At 29.8% G+C, this 17,946-nt stretch overlaps 1 protein-coding gene and 2 long non-coding RNA genes across 3 annotated transcripts in view; 1 reads left to right on the forward strand and 2 right to left on the reverse strand.

Annotated features, from left to right (window-relative positions):
- LOC106677235 (uncharacterized) overlaps positions 1 to 17,711 on the forward strand; it is a 25,609-nt gene extending 7,898 nt beyond the window's left edge. Inside the window, exons 7-16 of the mRNA XM_014415029.3 lie at positions 1,219 to 1,472; positions 3,737 to 3,997; positions 6,475 to 6,617; positions 6,696 to 6,937; positions 9,742 to 9,975; positions 10,644 to 10,862; positions 12,263 to 12,496; positions 13,225 to 13,502; positions 15,564 to 15,675; positions 17,373 to 17,711. Coding sequence (XP_014270515.1) covers positions 1,219 to 1,472; positions 3,737 to 3,997; positions 6,475 to 6,617; positions 6,696 to 6,937; positions 9,742 to 9,975; positions 10,644 to 10,862; positions 12,263 to 12,496; positions 13,225 to 13,502; positions 15,564 to 15,675; positions 17,373 to 17,528 — 2,133 coding nt within the window. The 3' untranslated portion in view covers positions 17,529 to 17,711. The remainder of the gene's footprint in view (positions 1 to 1,218; positions 1,473 to 3,736; positions 3,998 to 6,474; positions 6,618 to 6,695; positions 6,938 to 9,741; positions 9,976 to 10,643; positions 10,863 to 12,262; positions 12,497 to 13,224; positions 13,503 to 15,563; positions 15,676 to 17,372) is intronic.
- LOC106677236 (uncharacterized) lies at positions 1,342 to 5,619 on the reverse strand. The gene is made up of 4 exons (XR_001342569.2): positions 5,552 to 5,619; positions 5,288 to 5,448; positions 2,360 to 2,505; positions 1,342 to 1,481 (listed from the first exon to the last, which is right to left on the reverse strand). It is a non-coding gene; the product is annotated as an uncharacterized lncRNA (long non-coding RNA).
- LOC136796124 (uncharacterized) lies at positions 7,199 to 9,213 on the reverse strand. The gene is made up of 3 exons (XR_010843825.1): positions 8,994 to 9,213; positions 7,470 to 7,558; positions 7,199 to 7,400 (listed from the first exon to the last, which is right to left on the reverse strand). It is a non-coding gene; the product is annotated as an uncharacterized lncRNA (long non-coding RNA).
- Positions 17,712 to 17,946: the final 235 nt, after the last annotated feature.

Genomic DNA, 17,946 nt, shown 5'->3' on the forward strand with positions numbered 1-17,946 from the left:
TAAAAATTGAGTTTTGAAATTCCTGTAAATATGAGGGCTGTCCAGAAAATAGCAGATGTTTTGGCCTATAGCAATGGGTGGGGGTACAGCCACCATCTTGGTGTCCGAATGTTCTACATTCAGTACACATCCAGCTGTTGTGTGAGTTAATGAGTGAAATGCCGAGTGAGGTGCATTGATTTTAAAAATGGCCATACCAGTCTTCACGACGAGGACCACAGTGTTTGGCCTAGCCTTGTGACTGATGACCTGGCAATGCAAATCAATGACAAAATTCGTGAAAACCATCGTTTCACGATTACAGAAGTCTCGGAACATTTTCCCCAAATTTCATGCAGTTTGTTGCATCAAATTGTGGTAGAGAAGCTTGGTTACCACAAATTTTGTTTTCGGTAGGTTCCGAAAACCCTAACGGATGACCATAAGAAACAGAGACTGACTGGAGTTCTGGATTGTATCGTACCTGGGGATGAGACTTGGGTGAAGCATGTCAACTGTGAAACAAAACAGCAGTCGATGGAATGGGTGCACACACGTTCTCCAAGAAACCACGAAAGTGTTTGCAAGTACTGTCAGCGAGAATGATAATGGCTACTGTGTTTGGGACTCCAAGGGAGTGCTTCTTGTCGATTTTCTGGAACGTGGAGCAACAATCAACTCAGAAAGGTATTGTGAAACACTAAGAAAGTTATGATGCACCAAACAAAAGGAAAACTTAGCACCAAGGTGTTGTTTTTTTCACGACAATGCACGTCCACACACGGCCAATCGTACCTGGCCACTCTTGGATGGAAAGTGTTTGATCATCCACCATACAGCCCAGATTTGGTGCCAAGTGATAACCACCTCTTCCCAGCGATGAAAAAATAGCTCAGTAAACAACACTTTGACACTGATGCCAAGCTGCATTGCCAGTGTAAACCAGTGGTTGAACTCGCATGCAGTAGATTTCTACAGCGAGGGTATTGAAAAACTTGTGCCACGGTGTGATAAATGTCTCAATTCGAATGGTGATTATGTAGAAAAATAGCTTAAGAGTGTACCTTTCAAATTTATATAGTAAACTTTGAGTTTTTCAATTTGTGAATTGTTTATTTCAAAACATCTGTTACTTTCTGGACAGCCCTCGTATCTTATGTCCCCTATAGCTTTTATCATATCTCTACATTTTGAAAATGCAGTTTTATTCTAATTTATTTATTATTATTATCTTTGCAGTTTGAACTACTGGTACAAAAGACACAGGCTGTTGCCCAAGTTGAAGAAGGTGATGAAGGACCTGGCACTCAAGTTGCAAGATACCTTCTTAATATGGCAGACCTCATGTGGCTATGGGACCATCTCACTGTTCTTGCTCCACTTTTCCAATCAGCCGAGTTAGCCATTCTAGTGAAAAAAATAGTTGACTTTCTAGGCGATGATCAGTCATGCTGGCTCCCTCTTCTGAAGGATGAAGCCTTTTCTGAAAACAGGTATCAGTCCTAAAAACCAATATGATAAACTCGTGATAATTTACTCATAGATAATCAGCTTGTAAATGATTTACTAATTACCTTGATAAATACAATACGGACACAAGGGAGGATACTGTGATTAACCTGTATATTTGGAGTTATGTAACTATGTTTTGAATGAACAGCTCTACTGTTTTTTAATTTGGCTCAACAAAAAAGTTTGGTTTAGAACTTGAATTTTTACTTTGATTTAGACAATGCTTAAAAAATGGGAAAGAAGCATCCCAAGAGATTACATTCATGTTGTGATTGATGTCTTGACAAGCAATTGTAGTATTGTTTACAATATCTTGTTTATGAACAACCATAATGAGTGCAATAATGATGATAGGGATAAAATTTAGAAAGAGGAACCAATAATAAAAGCCGTTAACCACAGGTATGAGTTTTGAGTTTCTTTGCTATGTGGAAGGCATTTGACAACTATACCTACTATTAATGCAAAGTTTTTCACTAAAAATTTTCATGCAATGTTAGTTTATTTATTCATAAAGAATTATATTATATTAATTTAACTAGAAAACTGTCATAAAAACCTGCTAACTGGTATGTGATAGATAAGGTTAAATATAGGCTATCTTATCTAATAGTTGCAAAATTAGTCTTTCCAGATGTATAAAGTTAAAATTTACAAAATTATTATACCATTACACATAATATGTATTTTTATTTACCTTAAAGAAATTTTCATATTGGAATATTAAATTATCTAACAAATGCTTTTATCCAAGAGATCAAATTTTCCATAGAAAGATTTATTTTGCAAATTTATAGAACTATCTGAATTCTCTTTACTTAATTTTGTTATCTATGAATCAGTTGAAAGTGGACATTCAATAACTTACTCTTATTTAATTAGGTTCTCCTCATTTTATAAATAAGGTTTGGAATTAGGAGATGTCATAGTATGGTCTTTATGGTTATATTCCTGAATATACACTTGTTCCATATTGTACCAACTCTAGACACTCAGCACTCTAATATAACCTCTCTTTAAAGATTGATTTGATTTAGTATTACATAAGCTAAATTTTAATGTGTGTGACCCGGCTGTAGATAATACAACAAAATGACACATTCATCTTAAAGTAAAAGTACAATTCAAAAATGGAAATTGTTGGGAACCATTTGAGTTTGACAGTTGTCTAAGAACTGAAACAAATGCTTGTAATGGATAGGGATGAAGAGTAAAAGGAAGGGGATATCTGTTGTTTCCTACCAGTGCTCTGATTGAAGTGTTGATTCTGTTTTTTATTCTTTCAATTATTAACTTTGATTTTTTTAATTTTATGATCTTTTTCTTATTTCATCTTCTTTTTTCCAGTTAAATTTCACACATAGCATAGTTTATATAACTTTTTTTTATTTATTTATATATGATTTTTCCATTTTATATTTGTCTCACAAGCCAAGTTTTTCTTTTTTTTTTTCTTTGTTTACGAGTTTACTTTCTTAATTCAAAAAGGATGGTAGGAATGAAGGAGAGTTACCAACCTTTTCTAATTAACTTGTGAAAGCCAAAACTTACATTAAAGAAGAGATCAACCCTTACTGACCAAAATTGAATTGGTTCATGCCATTCTGGTCCTGAATGACTTTCACTACTATGTCTCAAGATCCACATTTTCTTGTTTTGTTTGCATCCATTTTTTTAATATCCTAACTTAGTCAGGTTTCAGTCAAATCAGACAGGTTTTAGTGTTTTATCTTTATGATTGCCAACTTTAATATATCGATTTACTAAAAACTTTTTTTTTTTTTTTCCTACGCCATAGGAAGTGGGCTATTATGCCATTTTTCCTCTTGCAGCCCAATACAATTTTACTCTTCCTCTTAGTTGGTCTGCATCTCGCTCAACATCCTCCAGACCAACACACGCCCAAAGATGGTCCCCATCCATGTCTTCCATGTTGATTTACTAAAAACTAGCAAACTTTTTTTTGTAAAAAAATAATTGTTTGATCTTTATAAGAAGAAATATTTATTAGTAGCATGTTATAAGTTTAAGACCTAAGATAAATGAGTCATAAATTGTGAAAAGTTTATGTTATCAATATATCGTGAAGCTACAAATAAAGCTTATTTAAAAGGTACTTTTTTTTTAGTTTGTTTGAATTGGCTGTGTAAACTAATATATCTTACATGTTTACTAATTGTCTTCATTTTAATTAGAATAATCTTTCTAAAAATGGTAAGTTGATTTCTGGATTTTCTTGGAATAGGCGACTGGTGCTTGCTACTGGTTTCCAGTTGATGGCCAAGGCCAGCGAGGGCCTATGTGAAGGTGAAGAGGAATCGGTGAGCTATCAGGTGCTTTCCCTCATTGACCATGGTGCTCTTTTAGAATATGAGCTGTCACAGATGATCACTGACGACATCGATCTTAAAGAAAGAATTGAAGAAGCACTTGATGAAATGGCTAACATTTTGAATGAAAAACTCTTTGATGATCCAGAAATAACACAAAATACCCCTCATTTAAGGTGAGTATCAGTGTTTTGTTATTTTTCAAAGTTATTCTAGTGTTTATTTTGCCATCTTTTCTTAAGAATTTTCCTGATAAGTTTTTAATTTACCTTAGGGGAGGGAAGTATTGTGATCCTGAAAAATTTTGAACCCAAGTTTCCAATGGAAATCCACTTAGGTCCAATGTTACAAAATGTATTAATTTGTAACAGTGGACACATATTAACACATTTTGAAAAATAGTCTGTGTATGTGTGTGCGTTTTGGTGTGTGTGAACAGACAAGCCCAAAAATAAAAAGTTGCACAGGTCTGGAACTATGTATTTAAGGGAGCTATATAACTGGGATATTATAACAACTTCTTTCCTAAAATTTGCTTACCAGAAGTGTCACGTGATATCATTAATTTTGCTCTATTTTCACAGCTATTTCAATTCTGAACTACTTTCATTAAATTTATATATGAAATATATGCCACATATGTTACATTAATGTACAATTAAATGGTCTTTAATATCATGTATCAGGTGGGTTCACGCTGGTTTTCAATTGTAGACACTTTTTGAATATTTCTCTTTTAACTATTTGTAGTCTCTTCTTCCTGTTTTAAGTAATGTTTCAAAGGTGATATAGAACCATCGTTACCTGGGGGTTTTCGATTGCCTTCTAATATTTTTTGTGTTTTAATCTCCTCTTTAGAGATTGTAACATGTCATTTTTTTTTAACATTGGATTAGTGATGAATAGGGAATTTGTATTACTTATAGAAAGTTGTAATTCTCTTTGTGATTGCTTTTTAGCACCACAAGGTACTGCTACATTTTCAAAATGTCTGAAGTATTTCTTAGTCATTTCTAGAAATATCAACTGCTCACGTTTGCTTTATTAAGTTTTAGTAACTAAAGTACTTGCCCCAATTTTGTTTTTAATTTGTGTTTTATACAGAGTGATTTATAAGCAAATAACTGCATATTTAGAGGGTAATTGTAATAACTAATTCCTCACAAAAATGTTATTTTTTATTACTGTTTTTATTGTAGATAATTTAGTTTTTACAATTTTGCTCATTATTAGTCTTGTTTGTTATAATTCTTGCTGTTTGTAATTATAAAATATATCACCATCGTAAAGTACATTAAATTTTTTTAAAATAAGTTCATCTAGTCAACACTACACTATGATATTTTAAGGCTCTTGAAAATCTGAATTGCAAGGAATGGTAAACTTCCTTAATTCTAAAAAAAATGAGATGCACATATTAATTTGTAGGGATGAGGAAATAAATTCAAATTTCTATTAATAGTTACCTAAGAACAAGACTAAAAGATTAAGAAACTGATTCATAGCATTCATCTTCGGTACTCATATCTCTCTGTTATTCCGAGCAAAGTTGACTCTATCCTAATTTCTGAAGAACCAAAAAACCATCCTATATTATTGACCTCTCACCTTGCATTTATACATCCACCTGTTAAATACAAGATCTCAACCTATTGATTTGAATATCCCTTCTCTTATTTCATATGAAAAATCCTTAATTGTTCTAGATACCTCATTTTGGATTTCCTTACCCATATCCATTCGTAAAGATTCCTTCTTAACATCTATCTCCTTAATTATCAATCTTCTTTATACCTTTAAATAAATATCCATGTTAGCTTTTATACATTTTTTTAATCTCGTATTCTTATTGTATTTAAATAATTACTATTGTTTTTTTTTTTTTATTCTGTTCAACTTAACATTATGAACCCAGACAAATGCTGTTCAAATTGGTCATTGTTTGACAACAATACATTTTTATTCTTAATCTTAGTTCAGTTTCTTTTATAGCTAAGTTCAATTTTCTACTTTAAAAAAAGAAGAACTGTACAACTGATTGTTACTTCATTCTATATTAAAGTTAAATTATTTATTGGTCATAAACAAAAAAAAAATTATTGACCTCTCCATTGGTTGTTGATAATGTTCTGAAGACTTAATATTGTTCTGAACTTATCAGCTAAACCAACATTAGATTAGTTTTAAAGGCAAAAGAACTTACAATTTTAGGCTATGTATTTGGGGTTTCTGAACCCACTGTGTGCTGGCTTCACAATGAAAATAGAAGAAAAAAAAATTCATTAGTTCAGTTAATTTTAGGCATAAAATGTTTGGTACATTCAGACTATTAGATCAAAGTGTTTTGTGTTTATCTTCAAAACATGTTTATTTTTTAGTTATTAGTAAAAAACTGAAAAAAAAAAATTGTTTTGTTTTTCCAAAAAATTTTTTTAATTGGCGGGTGGTAAGGTAGCGGACATAAAATTCAAATTCTGCACTTGTAAGAAACAAATATAATTGTTGACAAAAACTTCCATGTTTTTTTTCTTCTGAGAACTCTTTGTTTGGTGACTGGAATAGTTTGTCGTATATGTATATATGTTCCATTTAGCTATAAAAGAGTCTTGTCAATTTATTTCTTTTCTATATTAAAACATTACTTGTGTTACAGCCTGTTTGAAGTACCTGCAAGACTTCCTCTTCACCATTTCTCAGCAATGAACCAGTCCTGTGCTCTACTATCAGCCACATCACTGCTTTTCGAGCTGCCTCTTGATAGTGAAGCTGATCTTTTCCTCTTCAACTTGTTACTTAGTTAGTTTTAAATTTACCCACTTAATTAATTTTCTTTTAGAAATTGCTGAATTTTATTTTTTTACTATATGATTTCAGAAATTATGGATGGTCCAAAGAGAAACGACAAAGCACTTCTTGGTAGACTGAATCCAGGAATACTTTTAAAGTTCATCGCCAAAAGAGGTATAAACTACCGTGGACAGAGGAAGCTGATGAAAAGGATCTGCCTGAATACCTTCCATACCAAAACGGCTTCTAAGAAGTTATTCAAGCAGGTGTGCTCTCCTGACCCTGAAAATCTCTGGGTGACTGCTCTTGTTGTTGACTCTCTAATCCAGGTGTTTTTATTTTTAAGTAAAAATTATTTTTTTCATTTAATATTATAATGAACCTTTCTAAAAACACAAATACTATCACTATAGATTCAAGTTCAGAATTGATTTTTGTTTTTTTAATTAATTTTTTGAAAATCAATTTTAATTCTTTTTAATTTTTTTTTCATGATAGAAGTTAAAATTTGAAACAAAACTGGGTTTAGTGGTTTGAGATCATAATTTATGATATATTTATAAAAAAGAACAACAAATAATTCTTTGTTAAACCCTTTTTTTTTTTTTTAATCTTTTCTTTTTTTATTATGAAACACAGAAATGGATGAATATTTCACTGTATTATGATATACCCGACATCAGAAGATTCTCAATTGTTTTGTCTGTTACATACTTCGGATTAACTTTCACATTTGTCCACGTGTCTTCTGCCACATTATTCATTTTCGTTACAATAGTTGTATCAGGAAACCTAAAATTTCAAATGTATTCATAAAAAATTAACAGACTTGTGTTAAAACAATAGACTATGTTGCCTTACCTTGCTATAATTCTTTTCCAGGTGTACAAACCTAAAGCTGCCATCATTGCCAACAGCACTGCTTTAATAAATTTATCTGTCTTGGATGCCTAAATTTAATTATTTATTATTATTATGTTTTATATATTTATACCTATTTACCACACATGTAACAATTTTGCTTAGTAGTGGTTGGTAAAATTTTAACTATTGACTAGGTGAAATTTATGTTGATAAAAAATACAATTTGGAAGGAAAACGGGTGGGTAGAATGGACATATGTGATGATTAAACTTCACCGTGAAATAATTATTGGAATATTATTTGTTTTTATCCTTTGCCTTCATCTTTTTTTCACTTCTTCTGCTTGGTGCTGGTGCGAATTTACTCTTCATGCTGTATTTTCATTTAGCACAAAAGAAAATTATCTGGTTTAAGAGCTCAGCTCCTCTGTTGTTTCATCTTTTTGAGACTTTGATTTTAGTCATGTTGCAGGTTAGTTGGCTTCTAGCTTGAGGCTTGTCCCCTGATTAGTGCTATTTCTCGCTCTTGGTGTAATGATTCCTAAATACTAGTGTTTCTTCGCTACAAAACTTGATAAAGAATTCACCATGCAAATATCCAGGATAGTAATCTTTTATTTTTTATCATTTTCACACTTGTTTTATTCTAACAAATGCGTGCACACGATTATATAATTTTAACCTACAATTCATTATCTCAACCATTGGGGAAGTAAAATGATTTTAAATGAGCAAGTTTAGTTATGTCATCAAAAAGATCATATCATAAAATATAAGTTATGTAAATTAAATGTAACATAATTGAAGGGGTAAGTGGATGAAGGGGGGGCTATGTAACATTTTTTGAATCTTCAGTGCAGATGAAGGAGGTAGGTGCCTATCTAGCTAGTGTGAGGTACTCTAACCTCAAAATCCAATTAATAACTGAGATATCTAGATGTAAAAGGAGCTATGTACACTTCAAAACATAACATCCTCCAACAAATAAAAATTGAACCTTCTTTTTTTAAAAATTACTATTTGTAACATAACCCCTTCATCCATTTACCTTAAATTAATGATTCAAAAATTAATAGTAATAACTGTTAAAAATGAATAGTTAATATTTAAAACTGATTTATGTCCGTTATACTTTTCTCCATTGATCTGAATTGTTTTTTATTAAATATTTTGAAATAGTGTTTTAAATTCTGTTACCAATGTCACTTAGAGTAAAATTCCTTTATTAGGATGGTTATAATAAAGCAATGGTCAATGTTTCTTTAACTTTTTGTCTTTAGTAACCTCCTTTGGCTTGAAAATAAGTGCTTGCTTCCTCTTTGAAATGATATATTTATATACCATACATGTCCTCCAAAGATAGGTCTGATGACTTTATTGGTGATTAAAGAAATAGAAACATGATGAAATAAAACTTACAATTTTTCATTTTGTAAAATATTCGGGAATGAACGACTGACCACCTGTCATCAGACCTATCTTTGGAGGACATGTATGTTTTTAACTATTATGTTTCATTTACCTTTTGAGGAATTTCTTTTCTTTTATTCATCTTCTTTGTTGTATTCATTTTCTTTCTTTATTTTTTTTTAAAAGCATTTAAACAGAAATTAACATTCACTTATTTAAATTTTAGATTTCTGATACTTCTACTTTCATTTCAAAAAGGGAAAACAAAGAATTTTTTCACCCAGCTTTCAACTTAATTATGTTCATGGCCATTTTGTTGATTTTTTTATTATTTTATGAAAACATATGTTAGCTGTTTATGTATGCTGAAAATTTAAGTATTATAAATTTAACTAAGTTATTGATGTACCTATGCCATTGTGCTCTTATCTTTGACTTAATCTCTTTATAATAAACTGTATATCTGTAGAAAGTTATTACATTCATTTAATATTTGTTGATTAAAGAATTAATAAACATAGAAGAAGCGGTTAACTAGGGTATAAATGTTTTTCTTTTAAAAATTAACTTTTTGTATTCTAAGCATTATTTATTGCATGTAGATGATTCAAAATAATGCACTCTAAAATAATTATTATGTGTCCACAATTAAAATTCTTTAAGTCTATCATACTTACAATTTGAGTAATTTACGCACTAATTTCAACTTGGACCATGGGTTATACAGCTTTAAAAATCTCATAGTAGAGGGATATGGATGTATTGTATTTTTTACCCGTCTCGACAATTTTTTAGAGAAACCTTTTAGATATAATCCTATTTTTAAAGCGTTTTTGAAAAACATATTTAATTTTTTCCAGTTCAAAAATAAATATTTGGGCTCTATAGGGAATACAAAAAAACCCTTAGAAAGGAAAATGTGCCTGGAACATCTTATTTCATCTATGCTACCTCTGCTATACACAGAAAAGCCTTCTCCAGACCATCTTTACAGCTACTCCATCGTATTTAAATATACTATCCAACGCAGTGCTGTAGCCAGCGACTGCCTGCTCCAACTTTCACCCAGCCTCAAAGAGTACATAGAATTTGCAGTAAGTTTTCTTCATATGAAATTTGTTATTATTTAATGATTTGAAGATAAAATGATCAAGTATATACACAATAAAGTATCTATGGAAATTGTATTAAATAGTTTGATGAGGCTAATATGTAAAGGGTAATACATGAAAATTATGAGATTGAAGTTGTATTTTTTCACTTGGAAGTTAGTTCAATCCTAAATTTAAACAAGCTTGTTTTTTTTTTAAATGTAGTTTTATTGTTTTAGAAACACATATTTATAAATTATAGTTTAATAATAAAGCTTTATGTTTCAATATTTTAAAATATTATAATAATAAATAATCTATCATTGTTTGTAATAATAAATAATGGATAAATATAAAATTTAAAAGAATTTGTTAATTAATAATTTTCCTATTTCCATGGATATGTGAATAGTCAGATTAGTTTCACATATCTATATCTGAAACATAATTTTATCCTGAATTATATAGAAAAAGATGTTTTAAAGTATAGAAGACTAATTTCATCTCAAAGTAGAGCAGTAAGTGAAAGTTTGTGTGATGCATGCACAGCTCCAGAATTTTTTATATATTTTAATAATTATTTCTCTATTTTGTAAATAATAATATTTAAAAAAATAATAAATGATGTAATAATGACTTTGTACATACTTTACTTTTATATAATCTTTCAGATGTCAAATTACAAAACTGGATCACTGTTAATTGAGTCCATGATCCAGCATAGAGATGATATTGATGATGAGAATTTCCCAGCATGGTTAATGTCTCGTACTTGGCAGCTGATAAGATCAGAATTGATGGAACCTCAAGAATCTGTATCTCACCTAATCTTCGAAGCCGCTACCTTTGAGGAATTTTCTGATATTGTTCCTGCTCTTCTCATAGATACGGTAATCTAAAAATAAATTAATTGTTAGTATTGTTATTAATTTATAATATTTTAATACTAATATTTAATACTTGCCAAAAGGCAATCCAAGGTATCATCACCCAGATATACATATAGCATACCTCCTATATGTATGTACCAGATATTCAATAACATCATTATAGGAGGGTATGAAAAAAAAAAAAAAAAAAAAATTATAATAATTAATATTTTTAGATATCACTAATTAAATACGATATAGTTCTAAAACTATTTCATGGTTAAAATAATTTTTTAATGTTAAAAAACAGATTATGTAAAAAATTATATAAAATGAAAACATTATTTAAGATAATTTTATGGTATTAAATCCAGAATAAAAGTAGTAAAACTCATTTTAGGTTCACTCATTGGGTAGACAAAGGTCCAATCATAAACCCCTCTTTCTATGATGATTTTGTTTTGTACTTTTTTCTTATTGATTAAAACACATATAAGATTCAATTTTTTTTTTTTGTTTTGTATTGTGAAAATCATTTACAGGCAGCCTCCATTGAACGTCCAGTTTAAAGTTATTTCAAAACTCACATTATTGCTAAATATAAATAAATAAAAATAACTGTTTATGGCCGAAGTTAAAAAAAAAAAAATTGAATTTTGTAATTCAGCAAGATCGTTTTAGTTTCAAATCAGTTTTAATAACTACAGAAAGAAATTAAGTTAATTTGTACTTTCCCTAAAACAATCAAAGCATCATAAATGGATTTTCCATGTATTTATTGACTAGAAAAAAATTGATCTCTTTCTTTTCTTATTTTGTAATGTTATTTTTTCAGTTGCATCCTGCCCTTACCAAGTGTGATATTCATTAGGTATTTAAAAATTAATGTAATAGAAATCTAATAAAAAATAAAAATTTTAATTCAAATTCAGATTTTTATTTTACAAATGATTAATTCGAGATACAGATTTAAAAAAATAAAATAAAAACAGTGCTTGTGACCTATAAGATTCAGATAAACTAAATACCACAAAATAAGGCTTTATATACACTTATACATTTTTGTCAAGAGGGACTTGACTTAGTCACTTTCCTAGGAAAAGAATCACCTTACATTAGTATGAGGACTATCTGCATTTATTTATTTTTTTTTTTATTTCACGTGTACATTTGTAGTTTGCAATGTTATGTATCAATATTACACTAATGTAGTATATCCTCACGTTCAAATGGTGGCATATTGATTATATTTTTTTGTGTGCCAAGGCAAAGTAACTTGATAATCATTTTTTACAAAAATTTTTAAACATATAAAATAAGAGGTTTTCATAAAAAAATTTGAGGTATAAATCGTCCACTATTTAAGATATTATTATTTAATTGGTTTCCGCCACTATTATTAATACAACATTGATTAACAGCAAAGTGAAATGCTAAGGAAGGAGTGGGACTTCAGGATGGGTAACTTGCTAACCCTCTGGTGCCACCTGGCCAGTAGCCTGATCAGCAGTGACAAGTCAAGCTGTCGAGACGATGCCCTCATCAGTTTAGTTACAGAGCTACCAACATTGGCTACCAGATGGCAGTCTGGTCAAGACTACAACATAATACCAATAGTCATAGAGCTCATCAGTACTGTAGCCAAGAATACATCCGTAAGTTTGCATTTATTTAATATATTTTTATGAGCTTATTTAAAAAGTATTGTTTCAATTTTCCAAAACTTCATGAGATAAGTTTCCTAAGGAAACTGAAAGCAAAATATACTATACTTTCAATGACTCTTAATCTGTTTAATCAATATTAGACCTCTATCAATAAAGTGGAAGCTTTTTTTTTTTTTACAGGAATCATAAACAGTTTTTTTTCTTCAACTATATTTCCTCATGTCCTCTTATTTTCAATTTTTTGTTTTTTAATTTTTAATATTTACTTAAACATTTAATTTAAAATATATCATTACATTATTTTTCTTATTTTATACCTATATATTTCACTCACGGCATTGCTGGATAGATAATATAATGGATCTCACATATTCATCTCTATTATATTTCCTTATTATTTACTTACATTAAAAAATCAATCTATGTAACAGTGATATGAATATTAACCCTTTTATTACCACTTGTCACTTGACAATATATCATTTTTCATGATTTTTGCTAAAATATCCAACATTATATTGTATGGATATGGTATAATATAATATATTTTTTAGTTAGATGCCATGGCATATATATGGATTAGTAAGGAGTCATTGCATACACAATTACTATGTTGATGATATACTATCATTTGACATTAAAAGGATTAAGTAAATTAATTACAATTTTAAACTTTCATATCATATAATAAATGTGGTAATTAATGTTTGTTTCAGATATCGTTACGATCTGTTGCCTTAGACAGTTATCTTATATTGCTGGAGGTTATTCCATTACCTGTTGGTTGCGGAGAAACAGTAGTTACTCATTTGACTCACTGCTTAGATGCTATGTTTGCCCTCTATTTGTTCAGGACTGCGTTGCTTGTAGATCGGCTGCCAGCATTTATGCAGCGCTTTAGGAATTATCTGGTTGTCTTGGCATCGGTGTGTGGCCCTTCAATATCTCAGGACTTCATCAAAAAAGCTACACCAGTGGCTGATAAATTGGAGAGGTTCGATTTTAATTAATTTACTAATAGTTGTGTTGTAGAAATGCCAATTTTATCATTTATTTTTCCTAAAAACTAAATTTCACTTGAAATTAATCTTACAAGCTCTATTTAACTCAAGAGAAATAATAAAGAAAGTAATTTTATGTTTTTCATTTTTAAGCCTACGGGTCCCTTGAATTGATTCTGTAATTTTTACTCTTGCCTTACGAGCTAGCTAGCAAATAATTTTAGCAAAAAATAAATTGACAATTTATCAGATTTTGACAGGTTGCAATATGATTGTTTATAAACATGTGCAAATGTCAAAACCTAAAAAAGAGGATAGTTGTGAGACTTAAGAAAGAGTGACAGAAAAAGTATTCTAAATCTTGCTCAAATATTCTGAGATATAAAGTATTGATAATCCAAGCATATTTAATCCGATTTATACTATTGAGAAACACGATAAAGCACTCAAATACAAATAAATATAGCATGACTAACCAATAAAACTAAAGATTTTTTGCTATAAGTTTTATAAATTTTTGTAAACATTTTTACCTCTACAAATGTTCATTTCGACCCATCTTAGACGGTCCCCCTCTATTAATGAGACAACTGTCGTTTTAATCCTGCCAATTAGGATAACTGAGTAAATGAAAAACCTCTTCAGGCAATAAAAAAATCATCGGTTTCTTGAGTTGCGGTTATACAGGTTACTCTGTTCTTCCTTTGGATCAACCTTTTTTATTAATACAACTATTATGTACTCCATTATCTTTCTGAGTGGTTACTTTCTACTTCAATAAAAAAAAAATAGGCTCTTATCTCAATGTTCATCCCTAATGGATTCCATCTATGGAATAAGTTTTGAGTTTAAAAACTTGCACATTGTTCCAATTGTCTTCAAGTTATAAAACAATTTATAAAAACATTCTGAAAATTAGAATTATATCAGGAATTTGTTCGACATTTTAAATGTTCTAATTCCGACTAATCTAGTTCCTACAACCAATTTAACAATTATTATTATACAACCACAATTCTGCAATTTTAAGACCATAATGTTTAAACCAAGAGTCAAACAAGTCAGTCCCAAAATTGCATTATATGAAATTAATGCTTGCATATTTAATACCTTTCTAATATCTGGTATCAATAATGAATATTGAACCATTGTTATGGTTATCCATTTTCTTAACAAATTAGGCCATTAAGGTCAGCTGTCCAGGGCTCTGATGATTGTGTTGTATTGCATTAAAGCTGTAGACATGGTCCAGCTGTAGTCTAGTTTTGTCACAGATGAAGTGTTCAGAAAGTTCTACTTTGATATTAATAAGTCGGTATATTTTATATTGCCCCTTCCTCTCCTCTTTCCTAGACTGTATGTTTGTATATCCTCCAACTAAAATTTGTATTGAAATGTGATCTGTAGATATATTTATTGTATTGGCCCGTTGCTAATATGAAAGTAATGTTTATTTCAGAATGATGGATGAACCTCCATCATAAATTCAGAGCACATTTGTTGCGAATCAAAGGTCAGTGAATCAATTGTGGTGAATAAAGGTTACTTTTAATCATGTTTTACATTAACATTTAGATCTGCATTCTTGGCTATCATCAAGGTTTTATGATTCAGGAAGAAATGAAGTTTGAGTTAAAATAGCAAAATAAATATAACTGTGTAATCGATTATATATTTTGGAATAGACTCAGAGTAAGGAGAATATTACATACAGTAGCTCCTTTTGCTCTGTTGATAGGTTTATTTCCAAATAAATTATTACCTAACCTGTATTTGTATTATTAGTAATAAAAAAAGAACTCAGGTTTTCTGAAGAACAAAACTCATGGTTAGCTATTTTGAGAGTTGAGTAATATTGAATGGGAGCGTTCCTATCAGTTTAGCTTTATAATTAGCATTCGCCTGTGAGCCCAGTTAGGCATCTTTGACTCATACATTAGTTTTATTCACCTTGATTGATTCTTGTAAAACTCACAATTATTACTATGAACTCCATATACTTGAATATATACATTTTAGAGCATATATTACTATATAATTAATTTTTTTTTCAGGGCTGCTACTACAATGGTTAAGAGGCAGAAGGATTTTTCTCGACTGGCTCCATACATTATTGCTGATGTTATGAACATCTTTCAGCGTTACAATATTTGTTCTGAAATAAAGGTATGTGTGCGTAATTTTTCTAACTGTCATGTTGACTTTTTCCACTTGACGAATTTTAATTATTACTAGTAAAATAAAAATTACATTTATGACCCATGATAAAACTATTTTTTAAGTTATTTTCTGATTTGTTTTGGTCTGTTGAAGATGAAATAACTATAGTTTTTTACTCACTCTAGACAACGTTCACTACTAGCTATTAATAAAAAATTATGAATACAGCTCCTGGACATAACTTTTGTGTATTAACAAAAAAAAAAAGTTGCCATACCTATTATTTATTTTGTTTTACAGTCGGTCACCTTTCAGCATTAGGCCTGCAAAGTGGGGCGAAACGTTGGTTACCATTAAAAAATTTTTTTTACAATTTTGTACCTTTGATGACCGGCACCTGGACTATCTTCCTACAATGTAAATAATATATATTTTATTTTTTTGTTGTTGACCATGACAGACCTTGTAGACCTTTGGCTCTCTGAACCATCCTTAACCATGACTGGCTATCATAGGCTTCTAGTTTGCTGCATATAGCTCTTTTCACATTGTTGATTTTATCTATCTAATTTTATCTTTGTTGCGTTTATCTATCTGGTTTTGGGCCTTCCATGTGAATGCAACTATAGTGGCATTCATTGTCATGTACAGGTGACATGATGGATTGCTTCTTAACCTTCTTATCATGAGAAGATATAATATTGTAACAAACAATCTTTTTTACATTGCACAATTTTTTTTCTTCTCTTCCTTGTTGGGGTAGGAAATTTTATTTAAGGTAGGAAAAAGTTACAGAATTCGATTGTGAGCGACTGTTGTAGACATTCAGTGTAAAAAGTAATGTATGATTTGAATTTTTAGGAAAATTCTTGATAAACTCAGAATTGGTCAGGAATTTTGATTACGAAAATTGGTAGGAACCATGTTAACTCTTGGAGTGAATCTGGTAGTTGAGCACCTCAACTATTTATTGTTTAGTTATTCCATATGGTTTTGAATTGAACTTGGCTGCTCTAAACAATTAATTTTTTTTCTACTCAGTTTGTAATATTCAAAATTGATAATTCTGTCTCTCCTAAATGCATGCATTATGCCTTTTTATCCTTTTTTTCTTCCTAGATACAATTTTTCTTCAACATCAAATTGCAGAAATGCTATTTATTTACTTCAGTTTTCATTTAAATAATTATTAAATCAATTATTTCTAGAGACTGAAACATTTCAACTGTCAAATTGAATTTGGTAGTCTTTAAAATTGAAAGTCATATTCTATTCCGAATATGATTTTCTAAATGATCAAAGTATCTTAAAAAACAAATGTACAGTATCATTTATTGACAAATGTTATGAGCTGTAGGAATCAGTCAAAACAATGAAGATGAATATTAAGTTACTATGAATGATTGAGCCGTTGATAGCAAAAGTGGTGAAACTTATTATATTTTCTTCAGTTTAAAAAATACATAATAATTACTGATTGAATAGTTGGATATTCTGATACTGACTATTTTTAAGATAGAAATCTGTTACTATTTCTTACCATGAACTCTATAAAACTTCCTTTAAAGTTATTAATATATCAAAACTCAGGTTTTGACTTTCACTACTTTTGCACTCAGCAGCTCGATTTTTAAGCCTTTTTTGTTTGTTACAGGCTGAAAAAATTTATTACTTTAATATCTTGTATTTTATTTTTTTTTCAGTTCTGTTACACTAACATTATCAACGCTTTCTTATCAATATGTGATAAGCATGCAATATCCTACTTGAAAGGTGCACTACCAATTGGCCAACAAGAACTTTTCAATAACATTTATGAAAACTACAACAAATATAATAGATTTGTTGGAAAAATTTAATGTTATTTATTTTATTTTTTCTTTGCTTTTATTTATTATTTGTACATTCCTCTTTTAAATATTTTACATAGTGTGTTATACTGTTACTCTTTGTTATTATTGTGTACAGCTTTGATACCTGCTCTTGCATAGTAATGTAAATATGTAAGATATTGTAATTAAATTTTTTCATTTGTTATTTCATTTACTGTACTGATTCAATAATCCCTATCTTCGTTTTGTTTTACCATGTATAACACAATTAAATATTTTGCTGCTGTTTTAATTTCAAAGGCTTTAATATATGAGGTATTTTCAATTACCATCAGCTGTTGAAAACCGCTTAACCCTGCCAGATGGAGTAATGACCTCATTTATCATAGGTTTGGATGAAGTGTTTTGGAATATTGATGTTAATATTTTAATTAAATCCTGAACA

This window comes from Halyomorpha halys, unplaced genomic scaffold (assembly GCF_000696795.3).
Source record: "Halyomorpha halys isolate HHAL.00 unplaced genomic scaffold, Hhal_1.1 Scaffold91.1, whole genome shotgun sequence".
Classification (NCBI taxonomy): domain Eukaryota; kingdom Metazoa; phylum Arthropoda; class Insecta; order Hemiptera; family Pentatomidae; genus Halyomorpha; species Halyomorpha halys.